Source organism: Paramormyrops kingsleyae, chromosome 4, assembly GCF_048594095.1.
Source record: "Paramormyrops kingsleyae isolate MSU_618 chromosome 4, PKINGS_0.4, whole genome shotgun sequence".
Taxonomy (NCBI): domain Eukaryota; kingdom Metazoa; phylum Chordata; class Actinopteri; order Osteoglossiformes; family Mormyridae; genus Paramormyrops; species Paramormyrops kingsleyae.
In genome coordinates this window covers 10,106,855-10,124,788 of record NC_132800.1, presented here as the reverse complement: position 1 = coordinate 10,124,788, position 17,934 = coordinate 10,106,855, and the positions used below count along the sequence as shown (strand labels likewise).

The window sequence follows — 17,934 nt, the reverse complement described above, 5'->3', positions numbered from 1 at the left end:
TAGAGAGACCTTCTCATGTGAGCCAACCTTCATTGTTTGCATGGGGTTTCTGTGAGTGGAGCAGCGTGATTGATGGATCTAATTCAGGTTTTCCTTGTAAAATGTGCTTTTGTTCTGCTGTTCTGATGGACTCTCGGTGGCCATTGCTGATCTTCTGTTCTACATGAGGCTGCTGTACTTTGCTATTATTTGCTTGTTTGCGGCCTGCCTGCTGCCACAGTACTTGTCTTGCTCCTGATGTCCATCCCCCATGTTCCAGATGTTTCCAGTGATGGGACATAGTCTGGTAGGTTCAATTTCTCTACGTAGTTCACGATAATCCACAGAAGTCCTGTTGTGTGATAAGATGGTGGCCATTTCTGACATACTGCATCACTGAGGTAATTTCCTTCCCCTTTTCATGTTTAGTTACACAGTGACCCTCCCCAGAGACACTTCAATCGCATGCAGTGACTATTTTAACCGAACATGTCACATCACACACTGTCTGCACATTTGCTGCGTGTTACTGTGCGCATGTGTTGCACCTTTTTTCTTCTGAGAACAGAGACATTAAAGGATATCAGTGGTATCAGAGTGGACCAGGAAGAGAGAGCCAGTCTTCAGAGGGCTGGGGTCTCTGACAGACTCAGTCATGGCTCCTCTCCTCTTCCTCCTCCACGTCTTCTTCATTAGGCTGCCAGGTAAGACAGAAACATTCACTATTACGCAATATTCACAAATTCACCAGAAAGGACCATAAAAGAGGAACAATGTATATCAGTTTATATTTTCAGGTTGGTGTCTTTGTTTAGAGAAACAATAGAGAACATTAATATAAATTAAATTTCCATTTAATGTATCACATTTTATATTTTTTATTTCCCTGTTCTTGCTTGGCATCATTCATTGTTCAATATCATTGCTGGCTGTTATTACTTGATACTTAGTAGTGTTGCTGTTATGTAATAAGTTGCTTTGATAGACGTTGTTGTGTAGAAGTATGGTTGCTGTGTAGCTCCTGATCCAATACAGCTGACATTTGTATCTGTGCATTTATTGGAAGCTCAGCCTAGCTGCACTTATGCTAGTTGACATATTGACAGCACATATGTCTGTAATGTGCTATTTGCCAAAAAAGAAAAAATATCCAGTAAGCGGCGGTTCTCTGGGTGAAAATGCCATGTTGATGGCAGACTATAGAAGATAATGGCCAGACTGGTTCAAGATGTTAGAAAGGCAACAATAAATGAAATAACCACCCATTACAAACAAGGTATGAAGAAGAGCATCTCTGAATGCACAACAGAAACCTTGAAGCAGATCAGCTAGAGGATCAGAAAACACCGGGTGCCACTCCTGAGAACTAAGAACAGGAAACAGAGACTACAGTGGACACGGACTCACCAAAATAGAACATTGGAACAATTTTGCTGGTTGAATGAGTCTCGGTTTCTGCTATGACATTCAGATGATAGTCAAAATTTGGCATGAACACCATGGTTACAGAATCCAGTTAAGACTGCCAGTGGTCTAATGGTGTAAAGGAAATTTTTGTGTCATAGATTAGTAGATTAGTACCAACTGAACAGTGTTTTAGATCAGGCCTGGATCTAGACTGCTCAGGCTGGGGCAATTAGAAATTTTGGATGGGCAGATGGTAGAGTCAGAATTTGCTGTAAGCAACATGAAAGGATGGATCCATCTTGCCTTGTATAATTGTACAATTAAAGCTGGTGGTGGTGGTCTGATGGTGTGGGGGATATTTTCGTGGCACAGATTGAGCCCCTTAGTACCAACTGAACATCATTTAGATGCCACAGTCTACCTGAGTTTTGTTGCTGACCATGTCCATCCCTTTGTGATCATAGTGTACCCAGCTTGTAATAGCTACTTCTAAGAGGATTACACACCATGTCACAAAGCTCGTATCATCTCAGGCTGATTCCTAAACATGACAATAACTTCACTGTCCTCAAATGGCCTCCATAGTTACCAGATTTCGATACAATAGAGCAACTACGAGGTGTGGTGGAACAAAAGATTCACATCGTGAAGGTCCCACAAATCATGATCTTGTCAACAAGGACCAAAGTCTCTGAGGAATTACCTTGTTGATTTTGTGCAACAAAGAATTAAGGCAGTTCTGAAGGCAAAATGGGGACCAACCCAGTATTAGCAAGGTGTACCTAATAAAGTTGCCCAGTAAGTGTATCTATACCATAGCTGCTGACTTGAGTTCACTCACACACTGAACTTCATCATTTACTGCATTTACAATAACAGTGTATCATATGCCGAGAGGAGGTTGACGGGCTGAAGATTTTCACAGGGGGGCACATGGGGGTGGGGGTTGTAAGTGGGTGGTGGCAGTAAAAACAGTTGTCAATCAGTGGGGACAGGCTAGTGCCCTCATGATTAATTTCATTGATGAATCTAAACAGCCCACTGATTTAGAAACATTTTGTTACAGGTAAACGACTATAACAATGTTATCGTATCTTTCAGTCACCTTCTGTTCTGTAAGCTTATTGTTACCTCCCTGCTCCATTAAAAAAGCTCAAGCTCAGTATTTTTCCTGCAGAATATGCTCATATCCCCTATTGTGTCAGTACAGCCTTTTTTCTGAGATTTACTTTGGGGGAGTGGCGCCCCCTAGAGGGTTTCTCTGGGAGTAATGGGAATTACAGTGACTCCCTGTTTCTCCAGTGCTGCTCCAGAGCTGCCCTGTGAGCACTGACCGGCCAGCGGACAGGCAAGCAGAGGCCCTGCAGCTTATTTGCTTTAGGATGAATGATTTCATTGAAAAATAACAGAATAGTCAATGTACCTTGGTGGGTGGCATTTGAGGAGGGGGGGCATTACCTGCATATGCTCCCCCATGACACTGACCCTGTGCCAGTGGCTGTGAATGACAGTGCACCATTTACATCAGTGGTGTCAATTTTACACTGTGAGCGACTGTTTCAAAGAGAATAATTTGAGGAGCCCACAAAGATCAACCAGTTGGTAAACACTGATTTCCATGATGTCCCTGCAGGTGGTGACAGTGTGAGGACATTCAAGCATTTAACTACAGAGAGTGGAGAATCTCTCACCATCCCATGTTTCTATGATCAGAAGTATAAAGACCATGTGAAATACTGGTGTAGAGGGCAATTATGGTCCTCCTGTACAATCATGGCACGCACAGACTCACCACAGAGCTCCAGTAAAGTGTCAATCACTGATAGTCCTGCCCAGCTAGTTTTCCATGTGATCATGAGGAACCTGAAGACAAGTGACGCTGGTATCTACTGGTGTGCTGTAGAGATTGGTGGAATTGGTAAGATGGATGACTCTCAGGATCTGATAATAGAGGTTAAAGGTAAGATGTTTTAACAAATTTCACACTAATATCAGTAGATTGGAATGTACAGTTTTTTGAATACTAAAATAAGCACTTAAGTACTTAATTTCTATCTTATTCACACAGATGCTCGGAGTGTGAGGACTGTGAGCTGGGTATCTGCAGAGAGAGGAGGATCTGTCACCATCACATGTTACTATGATCAGAAGTATAAACACCATGTGAAGTACTGGTGTAGAGGGTCTAACTGGAATTCCTGCTCCACATTGGCACGTTCTGACTCCAATCAGCCAGCAGGGAAAGTGTCAATCAGTGATGACCCCACCCACCTGGTCTTTAATGTAACCATGAGGAACCTGCAGGAAACGGACTCTGACACTTACTGGTGTGCTGTGGATATTCACGGTGCAGTAGATGATGGTGTCTATCTACAGCTGATTGTCATGGAAGGTGAATTGTTATATTAGGCTGCAGATCACAGCACTGCAGATTATATTAACTCCTCTACACGTTAAACAGACACAGCCTGTTAATGATCATTACATTATGTACTATGGATAGACTGCCTACGACATGGTTATGGTTACATAGTTAAATTCTCACTAGTGACATCCTATGGCCTATTATACTTTGAGTATTGTAACTCATTGTAGATTCATTTTTAAGCATGTATATTATGAAATTGTGTAAGTATGATTTAAGTTATTTAAAATGCTTTGACTGTTGTTTTGACCTGGTCTTCCACAGCAATGGAAGTTTTACCCAAACAGGGAGTGCTGACTACAGCTTTACAGCAGACAGAAAGTTTTACTTCAGCTACACAGCTGAGAGACGGTTTAACTTCAGAAACAAAACACCCAACAGGATGGGCTGGGACCACATGTCCCTCTGGTTCCTTGACTTCCACCACAAATGAGAATCTGAACACCATACAGTCACCAAGGTAAACTGCCAAACCTATTTATTTCTCTGTAAACTCAATTAACATCTGTACATTCAAGATTCAAAGTCTGATAAATAAAGACCTGTTATTGATCCTGCATAAAACCTCTGCATGTCTTAAACCTTCACTTTCCTTCACTTGTGCTTCTCCAGTCAGATGCTCCTTCTGCTGATGTTGGTGCTGCTTCTTTTGCTGGTGGCAGCTATCATGGTTATCTGGATTCTGCAAAGAAGATCTAGTAAGTAAAATACAGTATATTTAACGTAATTAAACCAGTTATCCAGAATTTGAACCACATTATTTGATTATCGGTTATTTTCTTTTTGATTAATAATTTTATTAATCATATAACACTTTTAGTTCTCAAAGCTTGTATTTATCAACACAGATGTGAATGAAGGTCAGCGTTACCATCATGTCTCTGCAGAAACGCTGATTAGTAGCAGAAACAGACCCAGCCGCCCTGTAAGTGTTCATTTCTGCATCTGCTCTGTGTGTTTGTTCCATTAATGCCCCATTGTAAGTCTCACATTAGTTTGGGAATGTTACAAAATATGGACACACTCTATGAAGTGTTACGCGCCGCTGCAAGCTCAGCTCCGCCCACGGGTCTCGTCGCCTGCAGCAAGCCCTCCGTTCGATCTTTGCTCCGCCTCCCCGTCAGGATCCCGCCCACGACTCACTGCAAGACCGTCTGTCACTTCCTTCTGTCCGAAGTGAAAAGCCTCACAGCAAAACACCTCGGGAGCTCTGGTCATTTCCTTTGGTGTTATTGGTTTGCTTTGTTTTATTGCTTTATTGTGTATAATGGTTTTTGGTTTTCTGATTCTTCGCTTTGCCCTGCCCCTGACTGTACCTTTGCCTTGGTTTGTTTGCTATTTGGTTTCGATCGCTCGCCCGGTTCTTGTTTTACGTCTTCGCGCGCCCCTCGGATTCTGACGCTTTGCTCTATGTATTCTGTGTGTATGTTAGATGTTAGGTTTGTTTGGCAGATTAACTGTGGTGGGGAAAGTCTTTGTAATTGGGATTAGCATAGCTACGTTCGACTTGCTTGAGTTTACCCTGTGCCCCACACAGGAGCAGTTTGATAATTGCAGGAAGACTGATCTGGTAGCCATCGCGGGTTTATTTTTAATGTGGTGATCCCTGCCGGTGCCTCAAAGCGGGAGGTTAAACTGGTACTGCCGGACGAATTGGTCACGCAGGGAATCCTGCCGGAGCCTGGTGATCTCTCAGGTGTTGTACCTTGCCCGACCCGGTCGCCTACGACGGCGGAAGCCGGAGGCCCGGTGTCCCGGCCGCGCATGCATGCCAGGGATCCCGGGTCGCCCAAGGAGGACAACCCTCCTTAGAATTCGGCTTAGGGAACTTGAGTTGGAAATTAAGAGGCAGGAGTGCCAAGCCCAACTCCTTCTGATAAGGGCTTTGGAGATGGAAGCGGTCGGGATGCTGCCCTGCAAAAGGCGCGGGTGGGCCAGCTACAGCCCATACCTCAGCCGCGCAAGGTTAGCTCGCCCCTTGGAGATGCTAGCCCGCCGGATGATGCTTCGCATCCTCGCACTCATTCTCCGACAGTTCCACCCTGGTCCCCTGAGAGGGGGAATATTGGATTTGATGTGAGTCGCCGTATTGGACTCGTATATTTAGAGAAAAATCTTTGAGCGCATCGCGACCATTCTCTGAATTGGCGCAGGCACCTTTGGTCGCTTCTGCTGCAGTGCAAACTCGTAGGGAAAGCTCAGGAAGTTTGTTCCTTTCTTGGTTTGGAACAGAGCCTTGATTCCGGCAAAACTTCCGGAAGCTTTGTAAATCCGCCTCTCAAACCCACGTGGAACTCGTTCGGGAGAAGTCACTCGTCTTTGGTAAGTGGTGCACTGCTAGCGGTATGACTGATTTCGACCAGCTCAAGGAGCTGCTTTTGCTTGAAGAGTTTAAAAACTGTGTACCCGACCGTGTTATATCTGAATTAACAGAAGGCTACGTCCCTTGCGGAAGCAGCTACTCTCGCTGATGAGTTTGTGTTAACCCATAGAACTCTGTTTACCGCTACTCCTTTGCCCTGCAAACAAGAATGGCAACCGCTCCCAGTGGAAATGCATTAAAAATCAGTTTGTAATTATAAATATTAGGAAAAGGCTAAATGCTGATATGTGGTTGTTTCATCTCAGCAGAACACAGAGCCTGGAGATGAGCTGGTTTACAACACCATGGTCTTTAAGAAACCTTCAGCCCAAAGTGTGAGTTGAGTAAAATGTTTCCCTTTAGTTAAATCAAATGATTTTTGATTACATCAGTCATGCAAGTAGTATGAATAATGTGACACATTCTATAACCAGATTTTATTGGGAACCTTACCCATTTACAGTGTGTGTCCCTTCTACAATTACTCAGTGTAACATTAATGGTACATTATTACAATACCCATTTACATTGTTTGATCCTTCTTCAGCCCTCTGTAGACCCCAGGGATGAAGTGATGTACAGCTCAGTCAATCTACTGGACAAGCAAGGTAAGATTCACCTGTATAACAACAGCAAATATGAGACTACAATAACCTAAAGCCATCTATTAGGATGTAAGTAAAACATGAAATGATAAATCTCCACCTTACCACAGTGGAGGGGTTTGTGTGTCCCAGTGATCGTATAGGAGATGTTAGGAGAAGTTGTCCCTGGTAGGATCTCCAAAGGTGAATAGGTCCTAGCTGAGAGGTCAGACTCAGTGTGATCCCAATGACCCTCATGAAGGACATAAACATGGAACTGGAATCCTCACCTGAAACGGGGAAACCAAGGCCCCGTCCTGGTGCCAGGCCTGGGGGAGGAGCCTTTTGGCCAATGCATGGTGGCCAAGCCTTCACCCCTGGGGCTGCCTGGGCACAGCCTGAATGAGCCACATAGGACTGTTCTCTGGTGGGGCCTCCACCTGTAGCAGGAGTCATAGGAGACCATGGCAAAGTGAATCAGGTGGCAGTCGAAGGCAGGGGCCTTGGCAGACAGATCCCGGTTACTAATACTGGCTGTAGGGACATGGAACATAATTTATCTGGTGGGAAAGGAGCTTAAGATACTGTCCAGGTATAGTCAGGTTCACCTCAGTGCACAGCATGGGCTCTGAAAGCAGGGGCTCTGAATGTTGCTGTAGGTGAGGCGTTAGACAGGTGTGGGGTTTTTTGGGTTGGGTGAAGAGAGAAGTTGAGGTGTGGAAAATGACTTTGGGTCAGCTTCAAAGAGATACTGACAAACCGCCAGGGAACTAAGGAGGGGAAAGCAGGGTTTTGCCCAAGGAATTTGCAGCAGGGATGTAATATTCTTGAACTAGGCATATAGTCAGGTAGGAGCACTTTAAGCACCTCCGTAATCCCACTGACCGAGTCCGAGGACTCGCCCATCACTAGGGCTGAGGTCAGCGACAAAGTCAAAAAAGGCTGTGGGAGTGAGTGAGTTCTTGATGGCTCTGGATGTTGCTGGACTTTCTTGCCTGATATGCCTCTTCAATATTGCATTGTAGCTGGAAACAGTGCCTCTGGATTGGTAGACTGGGGTGGTGGTCCCAATATTTAAGAAAGGGAAAATGAAGGGTGTATTCCAACTTCAGCCCGCCTGGAATGGCTTATGCCAGGGTGCTGGAGAGGAGTGTCCATCCAGTAGTTGAACCTCAGATCCAGGAGAAACAATGCAGATTCCATCCTGGTCATGGAACACTGGACCAGCGGAGGGTTCATGGGAGTTTGCTCAACTAGTCTACATGTGTTTTGTGGAGCGGCCGGGATGCTGATCAGCACCTACAAGTCTGTGGTCATGGGTGATTCTGGGGAGGTGCTTTGGACATGTCCAACTGGGAGGAGACCCTGAGGCAGACCCAGGACATGCTGGGAAGATTAAGCCTCTTGGCTGGTCTGGGAACATCTGTGTCCTCCCAGTGGAGCTGCAGGAGGTGACTGGGGAAACAGGTCTGTGCATTTGCGATGGCTGACACCGTGACCCCGACCTGGATAAATGGTGGAGAATGAATGGAAGGATGAAACAATGTACCAGCTCTGTGACAGGGACAGATGGATTTCTATTAGAGTTCATAAAGTCATCTGTGAGACCCCCTTTGAGACCATGATCTCTCATCATAAGTGTGTTTTCCCCCCTCAGAATGCCCCCCCTCTGATGTGACCTACGCTGCTGTGGTGCCAAAGAAGAATCGGATCACTTAAAGTCCTTCTTTAAGTCTGTGTGTTGCCTGTGATGCCCTCAGAAAACAGTAAGTGTATCCGAAGGCGACGCCATTTGTAGTTATTTGTGTTCTTCCCCATCTGATAAGCCGGATATCCCCCCCAGGCAGCCTAGGTGATTTTTAAAATGTGTAGTTTTATCAGACCTTTTTGTCTAAGGAACTGATTGAGTTGTTTGTTTGTCTTGGTATGAGGAAAATTAATATTTCTTTCAGTTACTAAACTACAGTGAATTGCATGTTATTTGCTAATGCTTCCTGTTATTAAAACCGAGAATGCACAAAGCATTATGGGTAATGAGAAAGGAGAGTATCTCTGGCATTCAGTCTCACCAATACAGCAAACCTGAAGGCTAGGAGCGGGGAAAAATGAATGAAGGCATGTTACTTTTTAGCAACGCCCACATTTGATTGAAAATTATGATAGCCTCCTTCAATTAAACTTTCAACATAGCACTCTGCATGTGGCAAATTGAAGTTTTGCTTTTTGGAAGTTTCTGTTTTTGCATTTTATTTCTGTTTTAAAACAGATTAGTCAGTTAGGCTTGGTGAGGCTCGCCATGGCAACAGGACTAGTGGGACAGTGTAGTCCTTCCTGTGACCCAATGTCTGTTTCCTGTGCCTTTTTTTTTCTCTTTTGAAGCTGATGCAGAAGATGGTAATATATTATTCTTGAAACCAGTAATGTAAAATTGTCATGGAATTACATGAATGTTTGATTGCGTGTTATTTATTATGAGATATATATGAATAATAGACTTTCCAGTGTTTCTCCTGTTATGTTATCTGTGCTATATTATGCTACCTAAAGTTATTTTTGTATGCTGAATGTAGAGTGTTTTCAATGGGTACCGCTGTTTTCTTGCACCTCCAGGTTTAGAGGTGCAGTTTGCATGTTTTTCCTGTGTTTCCTGTGTAGATGTAGATTTCCGCCTCGTTAATTACTTCACTTCACTTAGCAGTGTCACTGATGGATCTAATTCAGGTTTTCTGTGGAGTGTGATTTTGTGCTGCTGTTCTGATGGACTCTCAGTAGCCATTGCTGATATTCTGCTCTGTGCAAGTTTGCTATACTCTCTTTTTTTATCTGCTTGTTTGTGGCCTGCTAAAAAAAACTTCAGGCCTTGCCTTCCTCCTTTGATCCCCATAAATAAGATGTTTCCACCCACAGGATTCACAGTCAGTGGGGGTGTATCACTGTGTTGTTTGTAATAAACCACAGAGAACATTTTGTGCAGAATGTTGACCATGGCGGCCATTTCTGAAATGCTGCAGTCAGAGGGCCAGGCACTAAGCTTAGCTTCACACTGACCTTTTGTCTCTCTTAGGTCATTTTGTTCCCCTTTTGTTAATTTTTGCATGTCTCTGTAATGTCTCTGTGGCAGCAGAGGGACAGAATGTGAAATTGATGGATACCAGTGATATCAGAGCAGCAGAAAGAGACCAGGAAGAGAGAGTCAGTCTGCAGAGGGCTGGGGTCTCTAACATGCTCAGTCATGGCTCCTGTACTCTAGACTTCATTATCATGACATGACTGCAGCCACAATAATCTCACATGCGACGTACAGTAACGTGCCGTGCTGCAGTCTATTTAAATAGAGCTCATACTGAACAGGGCTGCATGTTACAGTGTGCATGTGCTGCACGTCTTTTATTCTCTGTGGCAGAAGAGATACAGAAGAGGAAGTACATGGATATCAGGGGTGTGAGAGAGAGAGAGCAGGAAGATAATGTTACTGAGCCATGCCATAACATTAATAACATTCAGTTTATTTACTTATGTTCTATTGTTAATTTATTAATTTACTCACTTATTTTGTAACATTCCATTTACTTTATCCATTGCATGTAACAAACTGTAAAAGGCTTTTATTGTCTCTTTAATTACAGGTCTCACTGATGGGTTTGGGAGGCAGAGATAATGACATTCCAGACTGATGGACCATTTAAAGTATGCAAACTGTCAAGAACATAAGACCATAAGAAGTTTCCAAATGACTGCAGATATTTTATGGGTTCCACTGAAATACAGGAAGTTGATTATGATAAAGACCGTGGTGTGTATGTTGATGCTCCCATGTCCCACTCTCACCAGTGTGGGGAAGCAATTAAAAAGGCCTATCAAGCTTGTCTGGGGAGAATTCAACTAATAGTTTTAAAGCTATTCAAACCTTATCTAAGTCTGATTTAAAGGAACTCAGGGTTTTAGCTTGCACTACACTAACAGGAAGACTATTCCATACTCCAACTACACACTGTGTAAAGAAGTGCTTTTTCAAATCCAGTTTTAAATGTTCTCCGGCAGGGATGGGTATTTTTGATCATATTTCATTTCGAGTAATCCACAGGTTTGAGAAACAAGTACTCGATTAATCGGGGTGGAGTTTAAGCAAGGGGCGGGGCGTTTGCGTCACAGTATACAGTAAACATTTAAAAGATATAACAGCATGAGGCGAAGCTGAAGCGCTTTTTCTACATGACGCATTGTATATCAAATTAATCACATAGCCTAGATACATAAATATGTAAATGTTATATTACAAATTGTATTTATTTAGACAAAATGCATGTGAGCTTGAACTACGTGCCAATCAAAATAGTGGATGCGCTTCTCCTGTTACTTTAAAACAACGGCAACTGAAGCCCCGCAACCCCCCCCCCCCCCCTTTTTTTTGTTAAAGGTTCGCAAAAATAAAGTTTAATATAAGTTCAAACGACTGTTAAGTAGCCCATAGCCTAACAAAAATTAAAGCCAGCATAATTTGGCTGTGTAAACTTAAAATAAAAATAGCCTTAATATTTTTACCACAGCTATAAAACTTAAAGATTAGGTAACATAACTTTTCTTTCAAAATGATCAGTCGGTAAAGGTAAATTTAAAGCCGGCATAATTTAACTATGCTACTTAAACTTAAAACAAAAACAGCCTGAATAGTTTACCATGCATGGCTAAGAAAAATTAACATAAGGACGACATATTTTTATTCAAAAAGATCAGTCGGTCTACGTGCTCAGATGAAAGCCGAGTGCGGAGTCTATTTACAATTAGACCAGCGGTGGAAAAAACGTGCTCAGCAGGCACAGAAGTTGCAGGAACAGCCAGGTACCACTGGGCAAGGGTGCTTAGCTTTGCAAATCGAGACTCATTTACTTTCCACCACAATAAAGGATCCTGGTTTACAAAGATGCATGGCTCCCTGAAGTAGCTTTCGATTTCGGTGTCGTGGAGAAACATCACTCATGCCGTAGTCCTCGCCGAAAAGAGTGTCGAGCGCCGTTGCTGAGTCGGGCTTACTTTGTATGGGTCTGACAGGATTTGGGATTGTCTCGCAAAGCTGCTTCAGATTCTCTTTTACTCTCTCCCGAAGCTCTGTCTCAAGAAACTTGAGATGTTTGCGTCTTGGATCCAAAGCCGCTGCAATCAGAGGCAGATACACTTTCTCACGACTATGCGCCGTTTCAGAGATTCGGCTACGGCATTTTAAAATTCAGACACTCTAGGAGACTCACTCCTCTGTGTGTTTAAATGTCTAGTGATGAGACTGTGTGTGATCGGATAGACCATTGAACTGGAAACATGGGTCTCACTGCACATTGTAGTTGTGGCACACTTAAGAGACTTGAGAACAGGTGTCAGTTCTTCCACAGTCTCCCAGTGCTCATCTTTTAGGTCAAGTGTCCCCGCATCTGCAAGTTTTGTAACATTGCGATCGGACAGAACAGCACACACAGCCCACCTCTGTTCCAAAAGGCGTTCGAACATGTCACACCCCGAATCCCACCGCGTGCGACAATGCTGAATAAGCTTATGGTCGGGTATATTTTGTTCTTGTTGTTTCTGCCTTAGCGCGGCTGTAGCTACTGTGCTGTGGTGAAAATGTGATACCAAGCGGCTACTTGCAGCTATTACATTTTTTACAGTTGCAACATTGAAGCCCTCATTGATTGCAAGCTGCAGGGTGTGTGCGAAACAGGGCACTGATTCCCAAAGACTTTGATTTGCCAGAACCATGTTAGCAGCGTTGTCGTGCACACATGCCATTACTTTTTCAGAGCTTAACAGCGACTTTTCTGTTGCATCTTTCAGGTAGTTGCCAATGCTCACAGTTGTGTGTCTTTCCTCGAAACCTCGCATCTCTAATACTGCGCTGTGAATTTTCCATTCATTTATGTAATGACAGGTTAGCGTCATATACGATTCGGTGGTTAGCGAAGTCCACGAGTCTGTAGTTATTGCCACCCGCGCTGGCATCGACAGACTGTCTTTTAGTGAACAAGCGCATTTTTCGTATAGAGCATCAATCCTTGCAGTGGCCGTTTTGCGCGATGGGACAGTATAGTGAGGTTCAACATAATTCATTAAACGTTTAAAACCTTCACCTTCAACAAACAGGGTTCCTGCGGGGTCTTAAAAAGTCTAAAATTCTGAAAGTTAAATTTAAGGCCTGAAAATGTCTTAAAAATGCCCAGATTTTCATCCTAGGTCTTAAAATTTAATTTACCCAAGTCTTAAAATTCTTACCTCCGTTCATTCCCAAAAAGCGTTGTCCGCAGAAAATAAAATAGTAAAACGCTGTAAAACTAATCCGTTGGTTGTGTTTTCTGGTCTGCACCGGTGTCTGCGTGGTAATAAAACTACAAATCCCATTGCGTGATCACTGCAGCTAGACAAACAAACAGTTTGAGAAGGGTCTGGCTGCAAAACGTGCACTTTCAGCCACTGACGTCAGGTGCACACTCAGCCACAACAGGAAGTGCAGGGGAATCAAGTGCTACTGATAACTTAGTTCTTGAGGCCAATGTGAACCGTATGTTGTTTTATTATTTGTAGTGATGCTCCGATTGATCGGCCACCGATCATGATCGGCCAATATTGGCTAAAAATAGCTTGATCGGCGAACCCCAAAAGCGCCTATGAAAAAAGCCGATCACTTGACGTAAATTACTCGCGCGACTTTTTCACACGTGCATGCACGGCGCACAGGTAAACAACAGCAGAGCGGAGCTTACTAGTGGCAACATGAGTTCTCCCGTCTGGAAGTTTTTCAAAGTGTCCGATAAAGACGTAAAGTTAGCCGTTTGCAATGTATGTCGTGATGAAATCCCTCGAGGTGGAAGCAAGCAACGGCATTTTAACACCACTAACATGATTAGGCATCTTAGAACACGCCATACAACTGAATATGCCGAGTATGAGAAAGTAAACCACTCTGCTCTCGGGGAACATTTCATGTGTTGACCCTGGAGGTGTCAGGCAACAGTGCTGACCAAAGTGTCACTGCCCCTCCTTCAGTGTGGGGCGCCAAGTGTCAAGCGCTTGATTCTTCAAGATCTTGACTAGCCTATTTCTACAGTTTTTTTTTTCTCAATATAGTTAATTTAGAGTTAGTTTCATTTCTGCAAATGGTGCAAACTCTGCTAGATTATAGATAAAAGATTCCCTTTCCCCTGCCATTCTGTGATCGGCAATTGGCAGATCGTGATCGGTGATCGGCCCCAAAAATGCTGATCGGAGCATCTCTAATTATTTGTATTACTGAATGATTTAGTTACAAGTTTATTTTATGCCATACATTATTACAATGTAAATGTTTTGATGTAGTGCATTAGTAACTTTTTTCTCTGATGACTGGAGTGAATTTTTTCAGTTAAAAGGCAACTACTACCCAGTTGGTTCATGTTATCTTATCATAAAGTAAACACATTTCTACTTTTACAGAGCTTTTCATGGAGTTACCATGTGAATGTCTTAGTTTCCAGCATATAGTTTTTAGTTGTTCTTCTGGTCTTGAGGAGAACGTTTCTCGGTCTCTTTATGGTAAGGCAAGGCAAGTTTTTATTATCATACACAGGGGTTATTTAATGTGCTTTATAAAAACAAGGTTTTAAAAAGTTAAACCAAGACAAAAAAAGCAAAATAGAGTTGAAAAAAGACTTATTTGAATAAAAATTGCTTAGAAAATCTAAAAAATTTGATTAAAAGTGCAGTATGTCCTTCCGCTCCTCCCATGTGCCACGCCCCCTCGTTAACCCCGTGTGGATTTCCCGTGTTTATCAGCTGTTTCTAGTTGTTTTCATTAGTCTAATGTATTTAGGTCTGCCTTAGGTATGTTTCCCTAGTCCGGTCATTAACGTCCGTCTTGCGCTTCATCGATGTTCCTGTTTTGTCTCCCTTCTAATAAACCCTCATTCACCCGATCTCACGGCGTCTGTGCTGCTTCTCCGCCGAAAGGCGTGACTCAGTAAACATACAGCTAAAAATCAGACAGTTAGGCTATTCCCCTGTTTTGACACATGATTCCGATTTGTTGAACTGTTAGAGCAAAACTCTACACACAAATCCCTTCAATTCTCACTGCCTAAACCATTTGCTGATTGAAAGTATGTATTGTACTTCAGTCAATATTGTTCACTCAAGTCAGCACAGCTTGAACCCAGTTAGCACACAATAATCCAGAGGAAAACACAGCCAATCAGAATTGTTCACACACCAATCAGAACCTTCACTTGTTAGATAAAAGGGGCATGTGTCAGTTCACTTGTATTGGAAAAATGGATCTACAAAGACCTGAAGGTAGAGGAAGGGGACACAGAAGAGGAGATGGATGAGGAAGAGGAAGGGCAAGGGCAAGGGAGACAAGTGGTTTCCACAGCATGCTACGGTGTCATTTGGGACAATGTCAGTTTCCACAGGACTGCTGTAATTCACGAATAACCCAAGATTCAAAAATATCTTTTTGCCAGCATATTCTCCCTTCCTAAACCCCATAGAAGAGTTTCTCTCAGCATGGCCGTGGAAGGTCTATGACCGAGACCCTACATCCGTATTCACCTCCTCCAGGCTATGGAGGAGGCCTGTTCTGACATTACAGCTGAGGCTTGCCAGGGGTGGATCAGGCATGCAAGGGGTTTCTTCCCCCGCTGCCTGACTAGGGCTGATATAGCCTGTGATGTTGATGAGACTTTATGGCATGACCCAGACCAAAGACAGGATGCTGAGGTGGAATAATGTTTTTGGTGTGTGTTGTACTATATAGTACATGAATAAAAATGTGCCACTGCATATACATTGGTTGCGTCTTTTGTGTTCATCATGTGAAAAGGTTTTTGAGGGGAAGAGCCACTAGCAACATAACTTGCCAGTTTTGGAAATATTGTTTTTAATTTATTGCACCAATGTGTAAGACTATGTTGTAGTGTGTGTGTGTGTGTGATGTCTGTGGGCAAAGTTTGGTTTTTCAGCAACAGTGAATGGTTTTGAGTGTAGAGCTTCATTTTGACCTGAAAATACGATGTTTGGGAATTTGGGTGAGACGTTATGGATTTGTGTTTACTGTTTTGAGAATACGAGGCATAGTTTCAAGAAATGTGTCTAAGCAATCGAGAAAAACTGTAAACACAGTTAGGTACTTCATGGCATATGTAAGGTGTATTACGTATTACAGTTCTGATATATACGACTATTAATAACAAAGAATTGCAATTCTAGTTTATGTATATGTGGCACCTAGGACTATTTGATCATAAAAAGGCACCCCCAACAACTGTTCGGTTTATTACTGGTGTTTTCATTATTTTTGCTGTGTGGCACTCCCTCACATTAACTTGCGTTAACTTAACAGTAACCTCTGGTGCTATACCGATTTACGCCAGTAGTGGCGCATGAGAGACAGGCTGACTTTGCGAGTCTTAGAAGCAGCTCAGTTCGAGCGCAAGTTGCGTACAGCAGTCAGCACGGCCTATAGCCATTATTAGTAACTGCTATTTTCTGTGATTAGTACTGATTACAGAATAAAGCCAACTTGTTACATGCCAATCAATGGTTCCATCGTAACGTGTGTAACATATATGGTCTTTCTATATTGCGGATTTTCACCTATTGCTGATGGGTCTGCGATAGGTGAAAATCCGCGATATAGAAAGACCATATACATAAACTTTTTTTTTTATAGTTTAAGCCTTAAAATACCACTCCCACATGCTTTAAAGACATGTGAACTTATTAAAACGCACTTTGTAAACACATATGATATGTGGATGTTGGGCTAAGGATATGAGTGACATAAAATATGAGAATTTCTGGTATCATTCGAATGTTTCTATTAATGCATCGTGTTGGTCTTAAATTTTACTCATAATGGTCTTAAAAGGTCTTAAAAAGGTCTTAAATTTAACTTACTGAAACCTGCAAGAACCCTGTAACTTCCTTCCCCTTTTCATGTTTTGTTATACAGTGACCCTCTCTCTTTAATCATATGCAGTGACTATTTTAACAGAACATGTGACATCACACAGTGTCTCTGCATTTGCAGCGTGTTACTGTGCGCATGTGTTGCACAATTTTTCTTCTGAGAACAGAGACATTGAAGGTTATCAGTGGTATCAGAGCAGACCAGGAAGAGAGAGCCAGTCTTCAGAGGGCTGGGGTCTCTGACCGACTCAGTCATGGTTCCTCTCCTCTTCCTCCTCCACGTCTTCTTCATTAGGCTGCCAGGTAAGACAGAAACATTCACTATTACGCAATATTCACAAGTTCACCAGAAAGGATGATAGAAGATGATCAGTGCTTAAATATACCACTTTATGTTTTCAGGATTGTGTCTTTGTTTAGAGTAAGAATACCCAAAATTGATTTTAATTAAATTTCTATTTAATACATTATATTTTGTATTTTTCATTTGCCTGCGTTATTGCTTGGCATCATTTATTGTTCAGTGTCATCACTGACTGTTTTTACTTGATACTTACTAATGTTGTTGTACCAATTGAACATCATTTAGATGCCACAGTCTACCTGAGTATTGTTGCTGACCATGTCCATCCCTTTGTGACCAGAGTGTACCCAGCTTGTAATAGCTACTTCTAAGAGGATAACACACCATGTCACAAAGCTCATATCATCTCAGGCTGATTCCTAAACATGACAATAACTTCACTGTTCTCAAATGGCCTCCATAGTTACCAGATCTCGATCCAATCCAGCAGCTATGGGATGTGCTGGAACAGGAGATTCACATCATTCACATCTCAGTAACTGCATGATGCATTTACGTCAACATCGGCCAAGGTATTAAGGCAGTTCTGAAGGAAAAAGGAGCCCCAGCTTCATATTAGAAAGGTGTACCTAACAGTGGTGGCTGGTAATAATGTTGTTTTTTTTTGGAGGGGGGGGCAGGCGGGGCACGTTTTGGGGGATACATGTTTTAGCTCAGCAAAAACAGTGGAAAAAATCTGAAACAGCATAACAAATGTTCACTTTCGCTGCTGAATATGCAAATCGGGTCGGTCCAGGGAAAAACACATCTTGCCTACCCCATGTGTTAATGCACTTTTCTCATGCACACATAACCATCGTTTTGTCTACCTATATCAGGGGAGCCCAACTCATCGATTGTGATGTGTTTTCAAGTGATTAATGGATAATGACTGATGAATAATATG

At 42.7% G+C, this 17,934-nt stretch overlaps 1 protein-coding gene and 1 long non-coding RNA gene across 9 annotated transcripts; one reads left to right on the top strand and one right to left on the bottom strand.

The window, feature by feature from the left end:
* Positions 1-17,699, top strand: LOC111832859 (CMRF35-like molecule 8). 8 transcript variants are annotated; one of them, XR_011989883.1, is made up of 10 exons: positions 2-683; positions 3,020-3,346; positions 3,455-3,778; positions 4,076-4,271; positions 4,424-4,509; positions 4,660-4,736; positions 6,440-6,508; positions 6,721-6,781; positions 8,415-8,609; positions 10,384-17,699. XR_011989883.1 is itself a non-coding variant. In XM_072710618.1 (10 exons), exons 1-9 carry the CDS (start codon positions 635-637, stop codon positions 8,474-8,476), a joined length of 1,248 nt encoding a protein of 415 aa, XP_072566719.1. In that variant the 5' UTR covers positions 2-634; the 3' UTR covers positions 8,477-8,523; positions 10,384-17,699. The 8 variants fall into 8 exon arrangements, 4 of the variants coding, with proteins under 4 accessions (XP_072566720.1, XP_072566719.1, XP_072566718.1 ...); XM_072710618.1 differs by having other exon boundaries at positions 6,443-6,508; positions 8,415-8,523; XM_072710617.1 differs by having other exon boundaries at positions 8,415-8,523.
* On the bottom strand, positions 6,596-13,104 carry LOC140588716 (uncharacterized). The gene is made up of 3 exons (XR_011989888.1): positions 13,016-13,104; positions 6,884-7,197; positions 6,596-6,792 (listed from the first exon to the last, which is right to left on the bottom strand). It is a non-coding gene; the product is annotated as an uncharacterized lncRNA (long non-coding RNA).
* Positions 17,700-17,934: the final 235 nt, after the last annotated feature.

Bases quoted from the DNA above. Each gene is read 5' to 3' on its own strand.
- LOC111832859 (XM_072710617.1), top strand. From the start codon at position 635: ATGGCTCCTCTCCTCTTCCTCCTCCACGTCTTCTTCATTAGGCTGCCA. The intron at 3,347-3,454 runs GTAAGATGTTTT...TTATTCACACAG, and splicing joins TCTGATAATAGAGGTTAAAG to ATGCTCGGAGTGTGAGGACT. The intron at 6,782-8,414 runs GTAAGATTCACC...TTCCCCCCTCAG, and splicing joins CAATCTACTGGACAAGCAAG to AATGCCCCCCCTCTGATGTG.